The sequence below is a fragment of the Hypanus sabinus genome, chromosome 3 (genome assembly GCF_030144855.1).
Source record: "Hypanus sabinus isolate sHypSab1 chromosome 3, sHypSab1.hap1, whole genome shotgun sequence".
Taxonomy (NCBI): Eukaryota; Metazoa; Chordata; class Chondrichthyes; order Myliobatiformes; family Dasyatidae; genus Hypanus; species Hypanus sabinus.
Window position 1 is genome coordinate 145397775 of NC_082708.1, and position 27235 is coordinate 145425009.

A 27235-nucleotide genomic window follows, 5' to 3' on the forward strand; every position below is an offset into this window, starting at 1 on the left:
CCGTTCTGTGAAGAGTCTCTTTATGTCCTCCCCAAGGAATGTGTGGGTTTCCTCCCCCAGTCCAAAGATGTACCGGTTAAGTTAATTCATTATTGTAAATTGTCGTGATTAGTTAAGTTTAATAAGGTTTGTTAAGGTTGTTGAGCCAGTGTGGCTGGAAGGGCCTACTCTATCTGTATTGCTAAAATAAAAAAAAAACAAACAGTATTAAATCCGGGAAAGATGGAACAAACTTCAGGGACAAATGTTACCTTGCAGTTGACCTAATGCAGCACTCTTCCAGTCTCCACCATCATTGTGATCTGCTTCTTGTTCACCTGCCTCCCCATTGCTCCATCCACACACACCTACCCATTAACCTTCTGCCTTCCCTTGAGTTTATTAATCATTTACTGTAGCTTGTGGCAATAACTAGAGACGTGCAAGGTTGATGTTAATAATTTCACTGAGAGCAGTTAATCAAAGAACGTGGTGAAGAACATAGGGAACGATACTACAACATGTAATCATCAGTATTGGAACACCTTGAAAGTAAGAACACTAATTGTATTTATTTTCTTTTCATACAAAGTTTCCTATGGGACATATTGAACTGGGAACAATCCAGATTATATTCATGGATTCAATTATAGCTTTCTAGAATCAAGACCATGGGTGTGTAATTCTCAGCCTCCCTGACATTATACGTGTTGAAGAATTGTCAGGAATAAAGCTCCATCCAATACCTTGGCTTTTGTTAGACCAATACTAAGGATATCAAACAAATAAAAATACTATCGAATAGTTAGACTTAGAGGGCTGACTGTTCTTTTTTATCACCAGCTGTTGGAAACTAAGGTGGGACTACTCCTCAAAGAGGAGGGGACCTCTTATGGAGTCAGGCTGGATGAAGCTCGAAGAGGGAGAGAACTCCAGAACAGGTAAACAAACTCAAAATGAAGATTGGTACAATGTAGTCAAAGTTTGATCATCTCACCTGCAACAGATTCAATTTTTACTGAAACAGAATGAAGGTGACTTAATTCAAACTCCAGTTATACTAATCCAGTATGGTTAGCTTTAAGATTGTTTATTGTTATTCTTCAGTGCACGTGTAAGAGAATGAAATGATTGTTACTCCAGATCCAATGCAGCATAAAAACAACAATAAACATAAAAACACTATAAATATAAAAGCAATCATATAAAACACAATGTACAAGAAAAGTGGCTGTGCATGGGGAATGAAGGGTGCTGAGGGGCTGTGGAGAGGAGTGGGTGATGTGGATGTAGTGATGGTGGGGTAGATTAATAGGTGAAGGTGTTGCTCAGCCTGATGGCTTTGGAAAGGAATTGTTTTTGAGTCTAGTGGTCCCGGTGTGGATGCTGCCTATCCTCTTCCCTGATAGAAGTGGGACAAACACTCTATAAGATGTAAGTCAGGAGCTGCTTCACTATACAGATCTGAATGTGAGTACTTCGCCTGACACAACTTGTTCTCTCTCTCAACTAAATTTAAAAGTGCCTCAGCCCCATGCCTACAGATCATAATCCATCTTGAAATTGGGGATTAGAATAGATTAAAAGGTTGGGGGGGGAAGAGAAAGGGGTTGTGTGGTCAAGGCTGTAAGGCAACGGGACACCGCTTGTTTTGAGGATAAACACAAGTATGATATAATTGGACAATATTGCTTCTTTCCATGTGAATGAAGCTGCCTTCAGAAGCAGAGACTGATACAGTAGAGTGACACAGATTGCACTTAATTATTTAGCAATTACCAAAAACTGTGTCAGTGAAAGATGGGGATAAATCTCCATTGTTACTAAGTGAGGTTAACTTAGTGGAATGGCCCCTGATAGTTATAGATTCATTTCTCTTCCGTTGATTTCCATAGAATGATATAGATTCTACAATGGATGGGAGACACATGTGATATATCTTCCTTCCTCTTGTCGCAATGATTATGGTTTAGGTTTTAGAAGTATGGAATCATAGAGAAAGCATGTATTTACACTTTCCATCACTAGGCTCATAGCGCTGCAGATCTGTCTGTTCAACCACATGTCAAAGTAAATTTGATGAGGGCTTTTCCCTTCACCATACTTTAAGGCAGTGAGTTCCAAACATCAAATATCCTTTCCTCACCTACCTATTAATCCCTTTGTTACTTACTTGAATCCATTCTCTCACATTATAATCCTCTGATAAGGGAATAGGTACTTCTTTTACTCTTTCTAGACCACTCAGAGTTTCATATAGCTCAATTAAGTCTGCCGTTTCTTCTCTGTTCCAAGGGAAACAATTCTGCTTTATCCAATCTAGCTTCATAATAGTCTCCTTGTAAATCTCTGAAGATTCTGCACTGTAATTATATTTTTCCGGTAATGTGAGGACTAGATTTGGACTCAGTACTTAAGTCTTTTGTATTCAGCTCTACCAAAACCTCCCTACTCTCACATTGCATGTACCCAGTAATAAGGAAAATCACCTCGTTAATAATGTAAAGGTATTAAAAATACAGATTTTTAGTATCTACCAATCTAATTGTCACTTGTAAGGCACAAACATGCCATGGTGTGTTTTGTTTTTCTAGGTCATTCAATATCCTAACATTTATTGTCTATTCTCTTCCCTTGTACCTCCCCAAATACATTACCTTACACTTCTCTACATTAAATGTCATTTGCAACTTTTCAGCCTGTAGCTTCTGGTAGTCTAACCTTTTTTTCTTACACTGTCAATTACACTGATATTTTTATTATCTGCAAACATGTTTATTTTGTCCCTACAATTAAATTTATGTCTTTAACAGATATTGCAAAAAGCAAATGATTGGATAATGTGGAAGCCTACAGGGCAAAAAACCTCCAGTCACAAAATATTGGTGAAGCATTACCCTTCACTTCATGCCACTAAGGACAATTTTGGATTTAATTTTTCATTCCCTTAGATTCCTTTTGCTTTTATTTTCTAACCAGCCTATAGTGTAAGACCTTGCTAAAAGTCATATTGACTACATCAAGTTATCCAATAACTATATGAGTAATCCTGCCCGAATGTTATCATCCAGCTTTGCATGACTTTAGTTTCTACCTATATTGCCATGCAATTTTGCTTTTGAAACATTTTGTAGGATCTAAATTATATCATGAAATGCACCAAAATGGAGCAATTCATATTCGCAAACTCCCCCACCCCAGCTCCCATACTCCAGTAAGAGAGTCTACCCTTCTGAAGGTGTGTATCAGAAAAAATGCAGAGCAAAATTTGCCCTTCACTCTGAGTCAGGTAATTAATCAAATAAGACAGAGGAGCAGAATTAGGCCATTTAGCCCATCAAGTCTGCTGCACCATTCAATCATGGCTGATTTATTTTCCCTCTCAAGCCCATTCTTCTGCCGTCTCCCCATAACTTTGATGCCCTTAATAATCAAGAAGCTATCTAGCTGCAAATGGGCATCTAAATTTCTGGTGGGCCCTTTGGCAGGTAGAGCTCCTTCTTGAGTACACAGTATGAAGTTAAACATCTTGGTATCCAACTTCAATTCTTTGTGATAGGAACTGAGAAACGAGTTGTTGAGTTATCGAGTAAGGCTACCATTATTTATTTTCAACAGGATCTGGTGCTTGGAAGAGGAAATTGAGCATTTTAATCAAAAATTAGGACAACTGACCTCGAAGAGAAGAGATCCCGAGCCTACAATGTCCTGTTATCTGACAGAGGAGAACAGAGAGGTGGTTATATGCTTTTACACACTAAATAAATAGTTGATTCATTCTACATCATTTCCAAGATGAAGGGTGACATTTCTCTATCCCGCTCTCACAAAGCATTGTACTGCTAGCAAAAGGTTTTTGAATATATCCACTGTCTCATGCAAATGATGAGCAGTTTGCACAAGCTGACAGCGACCAGGTTATTTGCTGAAGGCTGACAGATTGGTCAGGGAACTGAGAAGGACCACTTTTCCCTTCAGAGAAAGCATTTTGTATTGTTAAGTTGAGATGTTAAACCAAGGCCCTGCCTGCCTGCCTTCTGACAATGCAGGCCTTCCTCAACCTTGTGCTAGTTATCAGCTGATTTTTTTGCACTCAGAGTTCTGTAGCAGGACTTGAACTCACAACCTTCTAACAGAGGCATAACAGGCGCTAAAAGGTGAGCTCTACTGGGTTGGGAGTGTTAGACCCATTAACACGACAGATTAATTCAATGATCCATAAAAACATTGAAACTAGAAAGCAGAAACAGAAGTAGGTCATTTGGGTATAATCCATCCATTCAATATGATCATACCTATCATTCACTTCAGTACCCTGTTCTAACCTTCTCTCTGCTTGCCATTCTAACATCCATCCATGGACGAACACTTTGCGGGCTTTAAGAGAAGAACGTGGTGTGCCTAGATTCTGGCCTAACCTCTAATTCTTCCACATCGCTGTCCCTAGACCCTAACCTGAGCCCTAACTTTCCTCTCTGTCCTCCAAACTATCACTAGAAACCTTAAAAAAAAACAACTAAATCTGAGCAACAACCTCGATGGAGATCACAACTCAGTGCCATATTGACTAGAGTCACTCTTAATACAAGATATGAATAGTGTTTGCATTCTGACATGGATTATTAATCTAAATTGTACTGGACACAAGCTTTATTGTATGAGAGCAGATTCAGATCCAGTTGTGGTATGATATATAACCGTTATGCTGCATACCGCAACTACTTCGTATTTCAACTATAGCTGAAATTAATTAGCTTCAGCCAGCAATGACTATTCAGCTGATGCCTTTCCTTTTTCATTGGATTAGCACCATTTTAAACCCATACTTAAGGAAAAATTGGCAACCATTGGCTTCCTCAAGAGGGGGTATTGTCTGCTGGGCAAAAGCCTGTGTTTAACTTAATGCCAATGAGAAAAATTAGTTCCATCTTGTTTAGAGAACAAGGCTTCCATCTTATGGTCTTCATGAAACAGGATTTATGTAAACATAGCAAGCCCAGGCATGCTGATTGTACCACAAAGGCTCTGGCAGTTTTATTGTTTATTAATTGTTTCTGTTGTGACTAAATTGAATAGGCTTTGTGAATGACTTTATGAACAGTGTTCACTGTACCTGGAGTTATAAAAGTCTGCCAGGGGTCCTAAATGTCTCTTGAAGAAGTTTGTCAGCATGGATATGCCTGGTCAGTGGCAATTTTCCTGGGAAGAATTCTTCCTATGGTTTGGAGGAATGCTACGTCGTTAACTATTCGACACAGCATATATTGCAGTTTGAAATTTTGATATAGGGGCAATGGTAGATCTGGTAATCATAGCCTTTAGACAGATCACTTAGGATGAGCAACAGGGGAAAACAGGGAAGGTGATGAAAGACACTATGTAACCCTAATTTTTTCAACTGGTTTTCCATTGGGGTTGTGGACTAAGGTCAAACCCATGATTGGCAAGTCTTAGGTTTGGTATTGTTGGAAGGACTGTTTTGGCACCTATGCAAACATGTGACGTAAGCGAAGTCCAGAGAATAAAGCCAAAGGATGAAAATCAGAGCTCGGCAAGCTGGTGGCTGAAGGTTGAAGACCAGTTGACTTGACCAGGCATCAGAGGCCGATGTCTGCAAGACTGAGCAGGGACTGGAGTTTGGAGGCCAGATACCTGAGAGTCCAGGGCCAAGAACAGGAGGCCTGCTCAGGGTTTGGAGGCCTGTCTGTGTATGTGAATGGGTGGGTGGGAAAGGGGCTTGCTTTGCTCTTGTTGTCTTGTTTTGTTTCGTTGTTGCTGCTTGTATTGTTCTGCTGAACATTGTGGGCACGCTGTGTCAGTGCCAGAATTTGTGGCAATACTTGCAGGCTCCCCCAGCACATCCTTGAGTATGCTAATTGTTAATGCAGGTGATGCATTTCACTCTGTTTCAATGTACATGTGATAAACAAATATAAATCTAATCTAAATCAAAATTTTCTGTCGTGGACTAGTCGTTGGAATTGTAAAAAACAGAAAAGAAAAGTGAGTGTTGAGTAAGACAATGCTGGTTAGAAAATATGCAAGTGAATCAGTGCTTCACCTGGAAGGACTGTTTTGGCACCTACGCAAGCAAAGGAAACAATACCTCTTCCTTTCCCACCATTCAGGAGACTGCAATTCACTTGAACTTCTAGGGTACTAAATTTGGTGTTCATAGTGTGGCCTCCTCTGCATTGGACTTCTAAATATAGATTTGTAAACCATTTTGTGGAACACCTGCATTAAATCCATGTGTGTGACAATAAACGTCCGGTTACTGGTATGTTTGTTCTTAATAAAGACAAACTTGGCAGGGGTTTACATTAGAACATTTTATACTGAACTGCTGCTCAACCCTGTGCACGTGCAACCAGGTCACCCTCGTTGCTTCTGCTTCCAGGGGAACCCCATGCATTGTCCACTGGCATTTGAAGTCCTTCATTAAGCTCAGATAATAACACAAGTCTATGTCAATGCTGTAGTGGCATTTGCACCAGACTTCAGGGCAAGAGCTCCTGGGTTCAAATCCAGTCGACTCCTTGCCCAGGTTCCACTTGTGTTGGGCTGAAGGCTGAGCTAGCAACCTGACCTTGTAAAACCGTCACTAAAAAACAGCAAAGGTGCCACCCCATGTGCCAAAATTGAGGCGTGTGAGGAATTATATAAATAATAACACATCTTGTACTTGACTGAAAAACAAACACAATACCATGTGTTCCTACTGTAAGCCTGCAGGGAGCAATCATCCTTTCCAACAAAAATGTCTACATTCTGTAGCTAGTCTCTTTTCTCATTTTTTTGTGATTTTTCAACTGTTCAATATTTCAGCTTCAGTTGTAATGAGCAACTGCTGCCCCTTATCCACTCAACAACTTTCAGTCAGTCTCTGAGGTGATTTAATGGCCCTTTTTAGTCTGCTATATGTTTCCACTGGTGTGTTACTTGCAATTGTGCCACCAATGTTTGTGTCTTTCTGAGAACTCTGATTGATATGTTCATTTCTTGCATATGCTGGATCTTTGGTGTACTAATGGGGTGACGCCGCAGGTTGGAGCTTGTGGTCATAGATTCACACGGTTCCTTCTCAGAAGTGTCCCTTGCTCTGTCTCGATCTCGTAGGAATGTGGAGCTACTTCCTCTTGCACATATTCCTGTATGCCAGAATCATTATCTCAGATTTCCAGGCATCAGGATGGTAGTAGGCCTTTTGCAGTCTTGTCATGATACTCTTTCTGTTTTTCTTTCCCTTTCGCCTTAGGCAATTTGACCCTGTGTACTCCTTTTTCATGCATTGGAAGGTTAGTGTATATGTGTTAACACAAAGTACACTGCAGATGCTGTGGTCAAATCAACATATACAAACAAGCAGTACAACAAGTATAAACAGTCCTGACGAAGGGTCTCGGCCCAAAACGTTGACTGCTCCTTTCAATAGATGCTGCCCAAGCTGCTTAGTGCATATGTGTTGATCCACCAGCATTTGGGCTGGTGAAAAGCCATTCTACAGCGGAGCACTTTTGACCATCTTGCACTTTCTTCAGGAGGCCTTTCACTACCTTGACTGAACTCTCTGCTAGCCCTTTACATTTTGCGTGATATGAACTTGAAGTTGTATGTTAAAACCCACAAACATTGGCAAAAGACTCAAATTCACAGCTCAAAAATTGTGGACACTACTTCAGATTGAACTTCATACCTTGCAGTTTTCAAGAAAGCAACAGCTGCTTTGCTGGATGTTGATTGCAGTGAGCCAACCTCTGGTAATTGGAAGAGTAGTCTATTACAACAAAATGATGACTCAAATCCACTCCAACTTTGAAGTACAGTCTCTCTAGGACAGGGTGTAGTGTAAGTGGTTCTACTTGCTGCTTTGGTCTGCAGGTAAGATATATTTCAATGAAGCTGGCTGATTGGTTCATTCTTGGCCAGTATGTCACCTCATGAGCTCTATGTTTACTTTCTTCCTCACCAAGATGCCCATCATGTATCTTCTTAATTGCTGGCCATCCTTTCTGTATTGACTCTTTGAGTACTTTCATTGTTTCATCTGTCCCCACTGCTGTCCTAATCTACTGTGTTCTATCGGGAGATACTGGACTGGAGGTGTCAATCATGTCCACGCAGGCCTGTATATCTGCTCACAAAGGTCATGTGGATAGTTTTATGGTAGACTTCTGGTATGGGCAGAATCCCATGCAGTAGCTGAAGAAAACGATCTCTTCCCTGTGGTGTGTTAAAAGTACAGTATCGAATTTGCCTCATCATGCTTCATCTGCCAAAACCCAGATGATGCATCAAGCTTGCTAAGCTACTTGGCACCTGCAATCTGGGACATGATTTTCTCCCATGTTGGCAATTTTTAAAATGCTCTCTCTTGATGGCCTTATTAAGATCTCTTGGGTCAAGACATGTCCGCAATGCTCCATTTTTTCCTTTGTGCAACGACCAGTGAGCTCACCCAATCTTCAATCTTCTGTATGACATTTATCTGTTCCATTCTAGTTCTTATTTATGTTCATCTCTAAGTGGAAACAGAACTTTCCTGTTTGCTTGGACAACAGGAGTCACTGTCTCTTGTTCATTTGTATGAATTTTTGTGTACATCAGCTAAACATTAAAACTCCTCAAAGGCACCTGCATACTCTTCCAGGAATGTTGTATGATCATATTTGGTCTGTGAAGCCACTATGAAAGCTCTTTTCACTAGGCTGAGCTTTTCACATGCACACAGACCTAACATTGGGTGTACTCTCTTTTCTACAATCAGGAGCTGTGAACTTAGATGCTATAGGTCACTATACAGCCCCCTTTTACTGGAATGTCCTCTCCAGTGAGGCCTGTCACTTTTAACTTCACTAGGTAAATCTTGCTCTTTACTGTAAGGCTTTTGTAATCATTCTTGGATAACAGATTCACCTGGGCTCTGGTGTCAAGTTTGAATGGTATTTCTGTCTCATTTGCAGCCACTGGAATGACCCATTCTGTTTTACCAGCACCAACAGTGTGTAAAGAATCCATAAAGAATTCCTCCATTTTCTCATCAGCTGCGAGCACCTTTCTCTTGGTAGCCCCAGTTTTGCAGTGCTTTGCAAAATGGTTTTTCTTCCCACAATTATTGCAGGACTTTCCATAAGCTAGACATGTCTTTGGAATGTGACTACTTCTACATTTGCTGTCTGAGCCTTCCTTTTGGCTTTGCTGTTGCTTTGAGAAATGCCTTACGCACTGCTCCTCTGTGTTCACAGCATGCACTGTTGTGTCTGCCCTGTGCAGCTCCTTAGCTTGAGCTCATGTGGTCTCTGCTGCCCTACACACATTCACAGCCTTTTCCAGTGTTAAATATTATACATGCAACAGTCTTTCTTTGAGTCCATTATGTGAAATTCTACAAACTATTCTGTCTCTAACTAGTCAGCTTCTCAAATCTCCAAATTCACAGGGCTTACGCAGTGTGTGAAAGTTGGTTGAAGCTAACCACAGGAAAAATCATATCTCTCAAATGTGATGATTTTACTTGGGATGAAATGCTCCTTAAATTTTGGTATCAGAGTGTCCAATGTAAAAGCTATCTCATCAATTTGAAAGCTGTTTTAGATGTCTTGCCTATTACATGCAGAAAAATAGATGCTTTCCACTTTTCATCAATCTCTCCCACTCCGCTAACAGCTGAACATATATTGAATCCCTGTTTGAAGCATTAGATTGCCAGTAAGCTGCATAGGTGCGGGAGAACTTAGCCTATCTGTGATGGGAGCTCTGAGCCTCTCTTAGTGAAACTGGTGACTTCTGAACTTCTGGAACAACGTGCTCTCTCTTGCCTCACTGGCCAGCTTTCCTCCGTCACTTGCTGCTAGCATCTTTCCTGCTCAGTCGTGCACGGTATGTATTTACTCTCTGTGTTTAGACCTCATGCCATCTTCTGACACCATGTTAAGTCCTAAAGAAAGACAAACCTGGCATGGGTTTACATTATAACTGCTGGTGAACCCTGTGCACATGCAACCAGGTTGCTATTGTGGCTTCCGGTTCAGGGTGAACACCTCACATTGCCCACTGGGGATGAAGTTCCTTATTATGTACACATTATAACACAGTTGCCAAGCATTTTAATTCACCATCCCACTCCATCTGTGACCGCCCTGCATTGCTACAATGAGATTCAATGCATGCTTGAGGAACAACACCTCATCTTTTATTGGGGCATGTTGAAACCTACAGGACGCAAATGTAAAATTCTCCATGACTCATTCTTTCATTTCTGCTTGGCATAATTTTTGCTCAGTTCTTTTATTCGTATAGTCTACCCTACTGGGCTTGACCCACAACTTTGCTATATAACATAGGCAGGAAAGAACACTTTGCTTTCAACTACTGCTATAATTGCCTCCATTAACCCATTTACCTCTGCCAATCGGAGGTATTATCTTGTTCTACACAGCTCTCCCCAATCTTTACTATCACTGAAAACCAACACATTTTTTTCTTCCTTGCATTTCCAGTCCTGAAAAAGGGTCCCAGAACTGGAACATCAATTGTTTCTGTGTCTACTGCTGCTGCCTGATCTGCTGAATCTCTCCAGTATTTTCAGTTTTAATTAGCAGGAAAAGAGTATTTATAGTTGTTCATTCTTGGAGACTGGAGTTTCAGACATAATGTTTTAGACAAAACAATGAACAAATAAATACATGTACTCAAGAGTTACAGTAATAATATAAATAGTAATAGTATAAAGGTCTCACATAGTGTGTGTAGCCTTGAATAAGACACTTGTGTTAGTTTAAATTAAAATAAGTCTAAGTGCCAGAAAGTCTACAGTCATTGTAACCCTTAACTTTTTTATCTCTGATGTTCAGTGGGAGGGGTGAAGAAACTTTAGATATATGCCCATTATTAGAACAAAATACCTAAACTAGAATATTATCAACTCCCATGATAAGCAGCAATAACACTCTTCATAATCTTTCCAAAATAGCTTGGCATATACTTTCAATTGCATTTACATGGTTATAAATTAATGTAATAAAATTGCATTTTTGACACATGCCCTATATTGTAAATATTTTACAAAGTTCTCCCAGCACTGCACAACATTTCCTTTCTAAATAGATAACAAGCCAACTTAGTAAAATTATACCAAAATGGGTAATAGTATTAACAGAAATAGCCCAAGAGAACTATTTCATTTAAATTTTCCTCCAAGTGCCTAAAAGAATGTCCCCAATGCCCCATGGAACCCCCACTTTGTGCAGTATCTCATCACTTCAATCTTAACTTTAATCTTAACAGTGGAGTATGCAAATCACAGATATAAAGATTGGCAAAATTTCTTTGCCAAGAGATTGAAAAGCAATGAAGCAGTTAATTTAGCAGGGTTGATTTTATCTCTGGTGTAAAAACACAAATATGATTTTAAGTTTAGAACAGTGCCTGGACAGTTTTAATGTGTAATTGCTAGGAGATCATCCTAAATACTATATTGACATTGCACTTTCTCTCAATTCTGTAGCAACTCCCAGTGGTACCAAATCCATTAGAATGTGTCAGAATATTGCATGTGGTTAAAGGACATCCAAAGTACATAAAGCACCACAGATAAAATGGGTATTCATGACCTGTGTATTATTTCAAAATATGAACAGCATAGATTTCATTATTACTGTAACTCTTGAGTACATGTATTTATTTGTTAATTGTTTTGTCTAAAACTCCAGTCTCCAAGATCGAACAACTATAAATAAATTCTTGTTCTGCCAATTAAAACAGAAGAAGCTGGAAGCATTGAGCAAATCAGGCAACATCAGTAGAAAAAGAAACAGATTCAAGTAGAAAGGAACAATGAATAATAAAGATGGACATTACAATCTGTTCTTTGGAATTTCAGAGGCTCATTCTCTGAGTGGCTACATCACTTTATGTTTTCCATCTGCTTTTCCTATTTTCTCTCTCACTGTCGCTTTCATTCTCATTCTCACACTCAAGTACACAGATCCCATATTTCATCTTATTGATCTTGCAAAATAATTACCAATTTCTTGAACTATCTGACCCCTGATTCAAACCTACATTTTATGTTTTATTCATTACTTGATTCTGGTCAAGATGGCACCAGCATACAACACTCCCTCAGTCAACATCTTCCAGGTAGCTCACAAAAATAGCTCCTTACTTCTCTTACATCTGTTTTTCACCTTAAATGTGTTTGCGGGACTGTTAGAGCCTGCGTTATACAGTTTGGAAATTGTTTGAGTGATCCAGAATTTTGCTGTTTCTGAGAAGATTCCAGGAAGTGTTCATATACTCAGCTGGTCTCCATTTGAGGAAATGTCGAGACAGCGCGAGCCAATGTTCAACTCCATTTTGCCGTTTAAAACGTCCATTAATTGCCAATTAAAGTTAAGAAAGATTGAGACATCGAGGTGAATGTGGAAGGTGAGCAAGGTTTTCGGTGCTGACTGCCTGCGTTTTGATCACTGCCAGAGCAGTATTCTGTGAGCAGACTATCACTGTATGGATTGTTGTGGCAGCCAGCTAGGCCTCTCTACCTCGTGTGGTGTCCCTCTCCTTCAATGAATGTCAGTGGTATCATAGGATGGTACTGTGGTTCTGCGATTCTGGATTGGACTATTGTGTTTATGCTCTGTACACATTTTCAGACTTGTGTTTTTCAATATTCTGTGTTTCTTATCACCCTTTTCTTTTCTGTTTTGTTGTGCAAGGGAAGGGTGTTTGGGAGTTAATATTCTGTTGTGTTCTACGTATTCGTTTTTGTGTGGGGGAGGTGTCATTTTTTGGGCGCGGTCAATGTTCCTGTTCTGTTTTTTGTGGGGGAGTGGGGGTTTTGGGGGGATTGATGATCAGGAAGCCATTCTTTTTTGTACGGGGGGAGGGTGGGTTTGATGTCTCTCTCTCTGAATGACTTTCATGTTCTTTGTTTAGAGTTGTGTATGGATACATGCTTTGATCATACAGTAAATGAATGTTTGAACCTTCGTTCCACTTCTACTTCTGCATTTTGAACTATTCCTGATATTCTTGTTTACTCTCCTCAAACTAATAAACCCACACACGGATTTAATAGCATTCTGCCACAAATGATGTTTGCTTCATTATTACAGTCCCTGGCCTACTTCAGCTCAATCCTTTTTTATTTCTTTTCATCAATATTGTTTCAAATACCATATTGTGGCACTTTTGTGCAGTAGATTTTATGTTTTAATTCTTTCCTTGTTAATCTGTTTGCTTCCAACATAACACACAATCTAAACTGTGCCATACACTTCATGCAATGTTTAAAACATCAATCTGTTCTAATACATTCTTAGTACATGATGATGTTTTTGACCTAATGCTTTACTATTTGAACTTAAACCATGTTAATACTGTACATGTTTTATTTACTTTAGAATCTCTAACTCTAAGTTTCCAATTTTTACAAACTGTTGCCTTATATCAACAATACAGAAAAAGTTAAATCATGTCAGAAACAGTTTAGTAAGGTTTTACATTTAAAACTTAACTACTTGCTTAGTCTATCTCTTACAAATTTCTGCCTTGAGGGCATGTTATCTTTATGACAACCATCTTAACTTCTCTCATGTACCTAATAAAGTGGCCACTAAATGTATGTTCATGGTCTTTTGCCACAGGAGCCCATCTATTTCAAGGTTTAGTGTGTCATGCATTCAAAGATACTCCTCTGCACACCACTGTTTTATGAGATTATTCTGAGAGCATAGAGCCATTTCTGTGAAACCAGAGACACGAGACTCATAAGGCAGGGCACTCAGACCCTAATGGACCATAAGTCCACTCTGCACGTCAACAACAGTGATGCCTCTCTTCCTGCTTGTTGGATGTCTTTAACACTCGATTTGATGCACACAACTACATGCCATTGAGTAAGGCTGCCCTTTCCCCGGAGAAGCAGGCAGTCTGGCCACAGCTGATGTTCAAGTCAAGTTTATTGTCATCTGTCTGTACATATATACAACCAAACAAAACAACATTCCTCCAGGCCACGGTGCACCCACACAACATATATTGCACACAGCACATAAACCAAAATATTATACTATAAAATAGTTAATAAAGTTCAAAGCGCATGTTGTGCACAGCACAAGTGAACAGCTTGCTGTCCGAGTAATGAGACCTTGGTGGTGACATAGTATTCATTAGTCTCACAGCCTGAGGGAGGAAGCTGTTATCCAGTCCTGGTGCCTTTGTACCTCCTTCCTGATGGTAGTTGGTCAATCAGGTAGTGGGTTACGGTTGGTAGGGATTTTGGGCCCTCGTTTGCAACAGCCCTGGTAAATGTCACAGATAGTGAGGGAGGAAGACCTCAGTGATCCTCTCAGTGGTTTTTGCTATCCTCTGGAGGGTCTTGAGGTCCGATGCCTTGCAGCTTCCGTATCACAAAATGATGCAGCCTCACAGGGTACTCTCGATGGTGCTCCTGTAAAAAGTTGTTAAACTGGGGTCAGGGAGCATTGCACGCCTCAATCTCCTCAAAAAGTGTAGACGTTGCTGGGCCTTCTTCATTAGTGAGGAGGTATTGAGGGTCCAGGTTAGATTGTCTGTTATGTGCACACCAAGGAACTTTGTGCTCTTCACTCTCTCCATGGTAGAGCCATTGATGTGCAATGGAGAGTGGTTGAATTTCGCTATCATCCATCAAGAAGTCCAAGATTCAGTTACAGAGAGGGTGTTGAGTCCCGCCTCTGAGGGATCATCGTGTTAAACACCAAGCTGAAGTTGGCAAACAACATCCTGGTATAAGAGGCATTGTTTCCAATGTGGGACAGGATGGAGTGAAGGGCCGAGGCTATGGCATCATCAGTGGATGGTTTGAGCAGTGACCGAACTAGAAAGAGTCTATTGTAACTGGCATGTGGGATTTTATATGATCCATACCAGCCACTCAAAACACTTAATGATTGATGAAGTCAGTGCCACTCAGCAGTAAACCTTTAGGTGAGTTACTGTAGTTCTCTTGAGCACCAGAATGACCGCAGCTTCAAGGTGGCTTCTATCATCCCCATACCCAAGAAGGTGACAGTAACTTTCCTCAATGACTACCGTACAGTGGCATTGACCTCAACAATAATAAAATGTTTTGAGTGGCTGTTCATGGATTGTATTAATTCCCATCTTCCTGCTACATTGGACCATTTCCAGGTCACTTATCAGCCAGATCAGTCCATTGATGCCACTGCAATCCATTTCATCCTGTCCCAGCTGGAAAATGGTGCCTCACATGCCAGGATGTGGTGTATCGACTTCATGTTGGCTTTTAAAATGATCGTGCCTCCAACGCTGGTGGGTAAGCTGTCCTCATTGGGTCTCAACATCTCTCTCTGTAACTGCATCTTGGACTCCTTGACAGAGAGGGCACAGTCAGAAACATCTCTAGCTTTATTACACTGAGCACTGGCGACCCTAGGGCTGTGTGCTCAGCTTGCTGCTTTACTGTTAGAACCAATTCTAATTGAATCATCAAGTTCGCTGATGACACATCAGTGGTTGGCCTCATCAACACCAACAAAAAGACACTAATAGAGAGGAGGTAGAGCAGCTGGTAGAGTGGTGAAAGCACAACTTGAGTCTCAGTGTGGATAGGACCAAAGAGATGATTGTGGACTTCAGGAAGGTGCAGGCTGACCACTCCTCACCGTACATAGGTGGCTTCTCTGTGGAGAGAGTTAGGGGAGCCAAATTTCTGTGAGTGCTCATAAAAGGTGAACTCACCTGATCCCTCAACACCATCTCTTTGGTCAATAAAGCACCACAGCATCTCCACTTCCTGAGGAGAATGAGGCGAGAAAGGCTCTCAACCCTCTCCCCATTCAGGCAGCATTGAGAATGTCCTGACCAGGTGCATCACTGTCTGTTACAGTATCTGACTGCAAATCCCTACAAAGGATTATGAGGACTGCTAAGTGGATCATCAGAGTCTCCCTTCTACCCATCAGAAATATTTATCTGGAACCCTATGTATGCAGGGCCCTTAACATTGTCAATGATTCCTCCCATTCAACTAACAATATCTTTGACCCCCTACAACCCCAACCGTCAGGCAGGTGGTACCCGTAGCATCAGGACAGGAACAGTTAGGATGGGAAGCAGCTACTTCCCCCAGGCATAAAGACTACTGAACTCCCTGCCACCAACCAGGGCTTGTCATGTATGAAGTGCTAGTAGCATTATACTCTTTAACTTATGTCATTAAATGTACCTTATTATTTGTTAATTTATTTGTGGTAGTACTACTTTACATGTTGTGTGTGTGAGTTATATGTACTGCATTGTGCATCTTGGTCTGGAAGAACATTGCTTTATTTGCTGGTATAACAGTATGTTTGACTTGAACTTGATCACGTGGTACTTGAGTTACTGTCGCCCTCCTATCAGCTTGAGCCATTCTCCTCTGACCTCTCTCATTAACAAGGCGTTTTCAGCTACCGAACTGCCACTCATTGGATGTTTTATTGTTTTTTACATCATTCTCTGTAAACTCTCAAAACTGTTGTGTGTGAAAATCTCAGGAGACCAACAATTTCTGAGTTCCTCAAACCACTCCATCTGGCACCAACAATTGTTTCAGTCAGTTCTCATTCTGATATCTTGTCTGAGCAACAACCAAATCTCTTGGCCATGACTGTATGCTTTTATGCATTGAGCTGGTGTCGCATGATTGGCTGGTTACATAATTGTGTGAACAAGCAGATTTGCTTAATAAAGTGGCCACTAAATTTATATGTCCATGTTTATTCATTTTCCAGGGATTTTGAGTTGTAATCATATTTAGTTGTGATTTTGTTTGGTGCTTGATGAGCTGTATTAAATCTGTATTTTTTCTAATGCAGAGAAGAAATGTTGATGCTTTTCCCATGTCCTTATCTTGAATATCTGGACCAGGAACATGTATTATATGAGTCAGTACTTTATAGCTGCCTACCTTGTGCCACTTGTGTTTGGTTAAATAGATGTCAGCTTATTCTTGATTAAACGCAGCTTTGCTATGTCTCAATAATTAAAGAGCTCTGAGTTACATTCAAAATGATTGTCATACCCGGGGTGGGAGCGGGGATAAGCTGCCACTACCTATAAAGTGCTCCCAATGGCATGCATCTCAAATTAGTCTCTGATAATCAAGCCCAACTCCTAGCTTCACATGGCAGAACTGTTTACACTGACAGGAGAAGGGGTGAAAGTAAGTCACTGGTGCCTTAGAGCCAGTTGCTTCAGGCAGGTGGAACTCGTTAGCCTGGGAAGGAAACACATCTAGGAGAAGGAAAACTCTGATTAATACTTCCACTTAATGGCTTTGGGAGTAAACTCTGAGGAAGAAATCCAGAGTCAGAGCCCCTAAGGCATTCTGATGTTGATTCAATGTCATTCTGGCAGCTCCTACAGTTCAGCTGTCATCAAAACGTTATGCCTGGCATCCCTTTTGACATCAGCATCTAGACCAAGAGGAGGATTGTGATGCTTGGGCAACTCATGGTCTTCATACACCTCCTGCCCAGGATTTGGTGACACCAATCTTCACAAGCAACTCAAGACCTGGGGCGATGAGCAAGTGGCAATGGTGGCAGGCATAAGATGGTGCTGGGAGCCATTAGTCGTGGACCTGCACTCAGGCAGCTAAGGCAGAATGGTTGCTCTCTTCTCACGAGGCAGGGGCAGTGTTCGGCAGCCATCTTTGCATCAGAGCAGACCTCTTCGAGGGACTACACTGCTCCCCCCTCACAGGAAAGGGACCTAAAGAAAGCTTGCCTCACCCTATCATGTCAGCATACCGCAGCTGACCGGCCATGTATTTTGCAGTCGAACTACCTAAAAAACCACAAAAGAAAGGAGAACCATCAGAAAGCTGGGCAAACTCTGTGCTGAAGCCTGGAACGTCAGGACGTTCATGGACAACAATGTGAGGAACAGACCAGAGAGGTGACCTGCACTTGTAGGACATGTGCTTGTAGTACAACGTCGACATTGCAGCGTTCAGTGAGGCACATCTGGCCTAGACTGGTGAAATCACAGAAGTAAGGGCTGGCTACATGTTTTTTTGGAGTGGCAAGGGAAAGGATGAAGCTAGAGAAGCCATCTCTAGCCATTGCCATCTGGTCCACAATCACTAAGAACCTGGAGTCCCTCCCCAGAAGCATCAATGATCTCCTCATGGTAATGAAGCTGCCTCTGAAAGCCAAGATCAGTGCCTACACACCCACTATGACCTACACCTCTGAACAGGACAAACTGTTCTACCAGGAACTTGGCCAGCTATTACACATTGTCCCCAAAGACGACAAGATCCTGCTGCTTGGCAACTTTAATGCCCTAGTAGGCAGTGACCATCAGGTTTGGCCAGAAGTCACTGGCAACCTTGGCCTTGGAAAGGAGAATTGAAATGGGCAGGTACTACTTAACTTCTGTGCATAAAGTTGGCTGACAACCATCAACACCTTCTTGCGGCTTCCAGACATCCGCAAGGCAACCTGGATGCACCTGTACTCCAAAAACTGACATCTGGTTGATTACATAACCACAAGGCACCAGGACATCAGGGATGTGATCGTCAGCAGAGCAATTGAGGGGTGTAGACTGCTGGACCAACCACATCCTGCTGAGAAGTGAACTGCTACTTCAGATCGCCAGGACACACAGGCACCTGCAGGCTGACACGAAGCGGAAGCAGAACATTCAACAGCTTGGTGAACCCAGCATCAAAGAAGATCTGATCAGTAAACTGGAGGAACAACTTGAGCAACTGCCTGAGGAAACAGACCCAGAAACAGTACGGGCTGTCTTCAGAGACACCCTGTACAGCACTGCAAGTGCTGTTCTCAGGCATCCCAAGAGGAAGCATCAGGATTGGTTCGATGTGAACAACTCTGACATCATCATCCTTCAAGCAGAAGCAAAAAGCCTTGGCAAGCTGGCTCAATGACAAATAGTCAGTCTCCAAACATGTCCACTTGAAGCGCCTCTGTAGTCAGGTCCATGCTGAGCTGTGGAAGATGAGAGATCAGTGGCGGGAGGCCGAAGCGGCAGAGCATCAGCACTACGCCGACCAGAACAACACAAAGACATTTTTGATGGTCTAAAGGCAGTTTGCGGACCTTCCTCCAACATCGTGGCACCAGTCTGCTCCTTGGATGGAGCGCTGCTCACTGACAAAGGCAACATTGTCCAACGCTGGGCAGGCCACTTCAACCAGCTGCAGAACAGACCATCCCAGATAGACGATCAGGCCATAGAAGACGTGGCCCAGCACCCAGTCTTGGAGGCCTTTGATCCCTCCACATTGGTAGAAGCTAGAAAGGCAGTCAACCAGCTGCAGCCAGGTAAGGCCCCTGGCCTGGATGGGATTCAAGGAGAGTGGCAACACCCTCCTTCAGAGGCTGACAGAGCTCATGCAGCAGTTCTGGGAGAAAGCCTGTGTGCCACAGAACTTCAGGGATGCAAACGCCATCCAACTGTACAAGAACAAGGGGACAGGGCATCCTGTGACAGTCGCAGAGGGAGATCTCTCTTGAGCATAGCTGGGAAGATCATGGCCCATATCATACCAAACAGGATCACCTCTCACCTCCTTGTTGACGTTTTCTCAGAGGGCCAATGTGGTTGTAGATCTAACAGACGGACAGCGAACATGATCTTTGCTAGTCAGACAGATCCAGGAGAAGTGCCAGGAACAGATCCAGAATTTCTATGTCCTCTTTGTGGACCTGACAAAGGCATTTGATACCTTCAGTTGCTCATTTGTACCTTTGGCTCATTGTTACCAAGTTAAGACTGCCCCCCCTCCCCCAAAGGCTGGGCAGCATTGTCAGGTCATTCCACGATGACATGATGGCCAGGGTCATCGGAAACGGCTGAACCTCTAACCCTTTCCTAGTAACTACCGGTGTCAAGCAGGGCTGTGTCTCACACCTACTCTGTTCAGCCTGCTGTTTGCCGTGAAGCTGTTCTCTGTTCTGTCACAGACTGATAATAATTCGCTAAGGACTGATGGACTCTTCTTTGATCTGTGACACCTCAAGGCTGAGAACAAACTGCTGGAAGCAATAGTACGAGACTTCCTCTTTGCGGATGACTGCGCTCTTGCAGCGCACGGTGAAAGGGACCTGCGGGAGCTCACTGACGGCCTTGCTGTGGTAGCAAGAAAATTTGGCCTAACCATCAGCCTGCAGAAGACAGAGTTTTACTTCAGCCGGCTCCCCATACCTACCCTGTGGAACCACAAATTGAGATTGAAGGTACACAACTCAACAATGTTAACACCTTCACCTACCTGGGAAGCTGCCTCACCACCTCCTGCAGTCTAGAGTGAGAGGTCTCAAACAGACTTGCAAAAGCTGGGGCATCATTTGGCAGGCCATGGACACGTGTGTGGGAAGAATATGGCATCTGGATGAAGATCAACATGGCAGTCTACAGAGCAGTTTTCCTGACTTCTCTGCTGTATGGTTGTGAAACATGGACCCCATACTAAAGGCACACCAAGATGCTTGACCAGTTCTACCTGTGGTGCCTTCACAAGATCATGGGCATCTCTTGGCAAGGCAGAGCCCCACCACGGAAGTGCCATGAAGGGCCAAGAGCTCTGGAACAGAGACACTGATCATGAAGGTTCAACTTTGATGGGTTGGACATGTGGTCCGGAAGGAGGACAACCACCTTCCAAAGATGGTATTCTTTTCTGAGCGGGCACATGGCACCAGAAACACACAAAGTTCTATAAAGACTGTGTGGAAAGCATCCCTGAAGGCATGCAATATCCCTGTGACCGGTTGGTAGAGCTTGGCCAAATCCGCAATGCCTATCACCTGGCAGTCTGCAAAGGCACCAGCACATTCAAAGAGCAGTGGCTGAAGAACCTCAATCAAAAGTGCCAGGACCACAAGGAGAGACAATTTGTCCCTTCAATGGCCGTAATGTGCCCGGCCTGTGGGCACATCTGCGCTTCCCAGTTCGGGCTTTGGTCTCCTCGGAGTCGTCACTCCCAACAGACTTCCAAGAAGGAGATGATATGAATAGCGATTTCTGGGTCAGATGACTTCCTTCATTCCTTAAATACTATAAATAATATGTAGCTAAATAAAATCCTAATGCCTCACTAGTAAAGTAAACAAAGATTTTTTCAGTAACACAAGGTTCTGTACATGATGGGAATCTTGAGCAACACACACAAAATGCTGGAGGAACCAGCAGGTCAGGTAGCATCTATGGAGATGAATAAATAGTTAACTTTACGGCTGGGATCCTTTACGATGACTGGAAGGGAAGAGACAAAAGAGACAACGACATAAACCTCTCCAAATGAGTAATTAATTAACTGTTCTTGACTACACTGATACTGATCTTTATTTTTGAAACCAAGCTTGCAGTTTGTTAATGAATTACATACAGGTAATTTGATCCTAATTCAGAAAAACTTTAGGGAAACTGCGATGAGGTGGACAAACTTCTTTGGCTGTGATTTAAATTATTTCATTTTACTGTGGAGCTCCAGAACAACTTTACTGGTAAATTCTTCTGTAACATTTAAAAAATTTTAAATTAGTAATGTGATCTTTGATTAATTAAAAACAGAAATCTACAAGCATATTTTGATGGTGTTTAATAGGCTTTTAAGTAGACACATGAATATGAATAGTACATCTTGTTCCAGAAAATAATGAATGACTTTGTACGTGTTCAGTCCAATTTTCTAATAGGTAAAGCCAAAAGTCCTAATTTTGTATCTGATGTTTGTAGACTTAAGTAAGTTTCAATAGGTACATTTAATGTCAGAGGAATGTATACAATATACATCCTGAAAATCTTTTTCTTTGCAAACATCCACGAAAACAGAGGAGTGCCCCAAAGAATAAATAACAGTTAAATGTTAGAGTGCCAAAGTGCCCCCCAGCTCCCCCTTCCCATGCAGAAGTGCCCCCAGCTCCCCCTCCCATGCACAAGCAGCAGCAAAGCAACAACCCCCTCCCCAACTCCCCCACCAGCAAAAAGCTTTGGCACCTCCCCCACCCCCCACCACGCACTCAAGCGTGTAGAAAAGCATTAATAAAGACACAGCCTTGCAGTACCTCAAAGACTACTTGTTCACCCGGTAATTCAATATACCACAGGCTCTCTCTCTGCCTAAAAAGGAAAAAGAGGTATCCCCGTTTCACAGCGAGAGGAGAGTCATAACAAAACAACTTGCCGATTTAAGGTGTTAGAAGTCTTTTGCCTCACTTTTTCCGAGCTCTATGCCCAAAGAACTTGAGCCAGAAGCCAGCTCACTGCTTTTCATCTTCCGTCTCCCACAATGCACCAGGCAGCAGCGACCTTGAGTCCACCCACCTCCAGGGCCTTGAAAATCTGGCATCCTGAAGGCATGCTGGTCTTTCAGGCCACGTCCTCGGCTTATTGAAAAGCGGCCAGTCATGAGAACCTGAAAGTGGATCCCATTTCCACAATGAACAGAAGTCAGGGTGTAACTCCAGGTCAGGGTCTTCAAAAGAACCCTGAAAAGGAAAAAAAAAAGGAGATATTAAAGATAGAAATAGAGCTGTTTCTGAAGATGCAAGGAAAGGAGTCGCTGTTAGGTGCCATCATCTTCCTAAGCTCTGCCTTTATTTGAATATTATTTATATCTTAACTTGAGATTTAAGTGAAATATTGCAACATTAGTAATGTTACTGGCACACTAAACATTCTCCCATCCTATGCTCTGGTTCCTAGTTGGTTCAGAGAGAACATGGGAATAATATGAATTGTTTTCCCACAGAAACTAGCAAATGACTGTCAGCCTTCTCACATCTTCATCCTCTATCTCCCTCACTATTTCTGTCTTTCTCTCCACCTCTCTCTCTTCCCCCATCTTCATTGCCAAACCTTGTACATAATTTTAAAACATAATACATTCAAGCAGTTGACTCTCAAGGGTCAAACAAACATGATAACTTTGAAGCACAATCATGAACACTTCAAGGAAACTTTTCTTTCTTTTTCAATATTTTTATTAATTACTTGCATAGGCGAATACAAAATACATTATGATATTATGGAAACAGAAACGGTTGAAATGCCCCATATCTATGTATAGTAAGTTAACCATAATATTGAAAAGGTCTCTTTTATTCTAATCTAAAGCAAAATCAAAACCCATAACAAAAAAAAGAAAAAAAACAGCTGTTTGCTTAAAAGAAAAAGGAAAAAAATATCTTGGACATATAGTTGTAATTTCAAACATATAGTAGCCATCATCATTGCTGAACAAGTCAAAGATTGTGAAAGTAGTTCAAAAAAGGTCCCCATAATGTGATAAAATCTTGTCTAGTTATAGAAATAGAACACCTAATCTTCTCTAGATTTAAACATGATGTAACGTCAATCAACCAATGGGCATGAGTAGGTGGAGTGGCATCTTTCCATTTAAGCGACAAAACTCTTCCGGCTAAAAGAGAAATAAAAGCCAAAATATGCAAATCATTCAGCTTAAGAGTAAAATCATTTCCTTCAACAATGCCAAACAAGGCAGTCAGAGGGTTGGGTTTAAAGTTTACTTTAAAAAGCTTTGAGGATTTGGTTACAATTTAGAAAATTCTTTGGGATATTTGGTTTTTCACTCTCTAGTCCCATTTTTTCTAATTTTTTTTAAACCCTCTTTGACTGATGTAGTTTGTAAAGAGTGGAATAGACTAGGTATTAAATGTTTTCAGCATCTGTTTGTTGGAGATAGTCTTTTCTCATTTGATCAACTATCTATTAAATATAATCTTCATAAAGCTCTCCTTTTTAGATATTTACAAATTAGAGACTTATTGTGTTCTCAACATACATTTCCTAAATGTCCAGATAAGAATTTAATTGATACAATTTTTACTCTGAAACCTTTTCATAATAGATCTATTTCTAATATTGATAGTATGTTGTTGGCAATGAGAAACATTCTGTTAGACAAAATTAAAAATCTCTGGGAACAAGACCTACAGATTTCAATTGATGAGGATACTTGGAATGAAATTTTTAAACTTTTTCACACCTCTTCATTATGTGCGTGTTACACTCTTTTACAATGTAACGTGATCCATAGAGCCTATATGACTAAAAATAAGCTCTCTTGTTTTAACTCAGATTTTTCTTCATACTGGAATAGGTGTAATGTCAAAGAGACCTCCCTAATTCATATGTCTTAGAGGCTTTAGAACATGAGAATGGTGAAAGTAATCAACCAAGCACCTACATTCAAACACACCCGCATTGCCTACATCTCTGGCAGCCTCTCAGATTTCTTTCTTTCTAATCTTTGATCCATGGCAGAACTCAGATGATGAAACCTGTGTCATTTGCTCTCTCGGGCAGTGTGCCTGACCTTACCACAATTAATTCATACTGCCTTGTGAAGAATCAGTGACCTGAGGCATTATCTTTCTTCCTTTTTCCTCAAACGTTGCCTGACAACTGAACATCTTTAATGTTTTCTGCTATTTTTTTTTATTTTTAAAAAGATATTGCCAACCCCTTAAGAGGGTTGCACAAGTAGAAGAGTTCAGTGTCCTTCTGAGTTAATAGTTTCTCGTTCTAGATTCTGGGAATGAAAGAGTTAACGTATAAGGAGTGTGTGACAGCTCTGGGCCTGTACTCACTGGAGTTTAGAATAGGGGTGTGGGGGCAGTATCCCATTGAAACCTATCAAATATTGAAAGGCCTAGATGTGGAAGGATGTTTCCTATAGTGGGTGAGTCTAGGTTCAGAGGGTACAGCCTCAGAAAAGGACATCCACTTTCAACAAAGATGAAGAGGAATTTCCTTGACCAGAGGCTGGTGAATCTGTGGAATTCGTTGCTTTAGATGGCTGTGGAGGTTAAATAATTAAGTATTGTGATGAGCATTTGGTCCATGATGACAGATGAGAAAAGCTTAATTAACCCAACTGCCATTTTTATTATGATAAGCACAAAAATAGACTGGGTGCGTTGACCCATGGAGAGAACTGCTCAGTTGCATACAGACGGGGCAGCTTATTATCACACACCCTGGTTACGGTCAGGGTGATGCACAAACACACAAGTGAACAACTGTATAACCTAAGCTAAAATGTAACAATAAATGAACTTGAAGATCCCACCATAATCCCACGAACGCATTTTAAAACAATTAGCAGCGCTGGCCGCCAAGAATGCTGGGGCAAGCTGTCGATGATGCTCCACTGAAACGCCACACTGCCTCCTCCTGAGGCGTCAGCCATTCCCAACAAACCCCGAGTCCCAGTGGTGGTTGACGCAGCTGCCTGGGGTGCTGGGGTATTCCCCCCCCCCCGGGGGAAGTACTGTTTGGTGAGGCAAGAGGCACCTCCTTCCTTCAGCCTCACTGCGTTGGTCGTGGCCAAGGGCTGATCGGCTGCCAGCTGATCCCAGTGCAGCACGACTGCCTTCTGCCACTCAGGCAACTGCACATTGGAGATGCAGTCGAGTACCTCTCCCAGCCCCCTCCAGTGGCTTTCTAGCTTGGGGGATCGCCCCTTCTTCCGGGAGGGGCAGTGGACCCATACTCTGTCTCACCCAGTAAGGCCCTGTCTCCAGCCGCAGGCGTCATAAGCCCGTTTTTGGTGGCATTCTGGTTCTGCTGAGCCGCATCGTGAACAGCACCTCAGGGGGTGCTGCTGGTACTCCAACCCGGCCTCCCCAGGAATCTCTGGCTCTGAAGGAGGGCCAAGCACCAGGTCGACCGACGTGTGCAGCTCCTGCCCGAACATGAGCATAGCTGGTGTATGCCTGGTGCTCTCCTGAACAGTGGCCCAGTATGCCCACAATACTAAGGGAAGGTGGCGATCACAATTGCACTGATCTTGGCTCACGAGGATGGCAAGCTGCGTAGCTAGGGTGCAGTTAAAGCACCCCATCAGCCCATCACTCTGCAGGTGAAGGTGGATGCTACACGTTATGAGCGGCCTACAGACCTCACCAAACATCCATGCCCCAAATTTGTGCACTTGCTTACTGTGAAGCTCCGCAGAAATGCCAAAACAGCAGAAGAACTCCTCGAGCCTCTCAGTGGTGGTGGTGGCACACTGATCGGGACCACGTACACCTCTGGCCACTTCGTGAAGTAATCTAGTGCAGGTGTAGGGGAGGGGCCCAGGACGTTCACCTTTACATGCCCCATTGGAGCCCCCACCAGGTACTGCTCCATTCGTGCCCTAGACTGGTGGCCCGGCCTCTTCTGGGATGTGCACAAACAGCTCCACATCCCGTCTGCACTCAGGCCAATAGAAACATTCGTTCAGCTTGCCCAACGTCTTTGTAACCCCAAAATGGCCAGCACCCACCAACCCAGGCACGGAGCCCCCAGGGGAAAACACCTGCGGGAGATATCTGTCGCCGTAAGGAAACTGCCACCGCTGGAGCGGCAACCCGTCGCGCACCTCCAGTGTGCCTTACTGAGAGTTAGGGCCTTGGTCTCTGGATTCAGGGAGGAGACCACCCCCCTTCCCCCCCCACACACTCAACCGTCCCTCACCCGGGCCAGCACGGCATCACTCACCCGCTCACTGCTGCTGGCCCAAGATTGGGAGGTCGCTGCCGGCTGCCTGCTGAAGGGGCGCTACTGCCCCTTGCTCCTGGCTCTGCTCCTCGAGCTGGGACAGTGGCCACACTCGGTGGCATCACAGGGACAGCAGGAGAGGGCATCAGCATTGCTGAGATGCCTATCGCCGTGGTGTTGTAGTCCTGGAGAGCCTCCATGCACTGTGCCAGCTGCCCCTGGGGACCATTGAAGCTCAACAGCCAAGTCAGCGACGCATGGTCCACACAAAGCAGGAACCGGTGTTTGAAGAGGCAGGGGCAAAAGTAGCAGAGGACCTGGACCAGGCCAAGAGCTCCTGGCAGTTGACACAGTAGTTCCATTCAGTGCGGCTGAAGTACGTCACAACACGCTCTTCTTGGCCTCCTCCTGTGACAGCACTGTGCTAGCCCCTCGTTGCTGTTGTCTGTGTCAGCAAGGAACGGGTGTGCTAGATCGGGGCCTAGTTGAATGCAGCTAAGAGCTGATCAACTCTTTTGAATTTAAAAGTGGCATTAAACCATTATGAATTTTTCATAATGGTTCAATATCTAAGATTTATGGTATGTTACTGGAGATGAGGAATGTTCCTTTAGACAAAATTAAGAACCTTTGGGAACACGATTTACAGACATTGATATCTGAGGAAATCTGGAATGAAATTTTTAAACTGATTAAAACTTAATTGCTGTCTGTTCGTCATTCC

At 42.7% G+C, this 27235-nt stretch overlaps 2 protein-coding genes across 6 annotated transcripts in view; one reads left to right on the forward strand and one right to left on the reverse strand.

The window, feature by feature from the left end:
- LOC132391738 (uncharacterized) overlaps positions 1 to 27235 on the forward strand; it is a 99492-nt gene that overhangs the window by 12249 nt on the left and 60008 nt on the right. For all 5 annotated transcript variants that reach the window (XM_059965298.1, XM_059965301.1, XM_059965302.1 and 2 more), the window contains exons 4-5: positions 823 to 920; positions 3598 to 3715. In XM_059965298.1, coding sequence (XP_059821281.1) covers positions 823 to 920; positions 3598 to 3715 — 216 coding nt within the window. The remainder of the gene's footprint in view (positions 1 to 822; positions 921 to 3597; positions 3716 to 27235) is intronic.
- On the reverse strand, positions 22024 to 26949 carry LOC132391739 (uncharacterized). The gene is made up of 2 exons (XM_059965303.1): positions 26512 to 26949; positions 22024 to 22490 (listed from the first exon to the last, which is right to left on the reverse strand). Exons 1-2 carry the CDS (start codon positions 26871 to 26873, stop codon positions 22199 to 22201), a joined length of 654 nt encoding a protein of 217 aa, XP_059821286.1. The 5' UTR covers positions 26874 to 26949; the 3' UTR covers positions 22024 to 22198.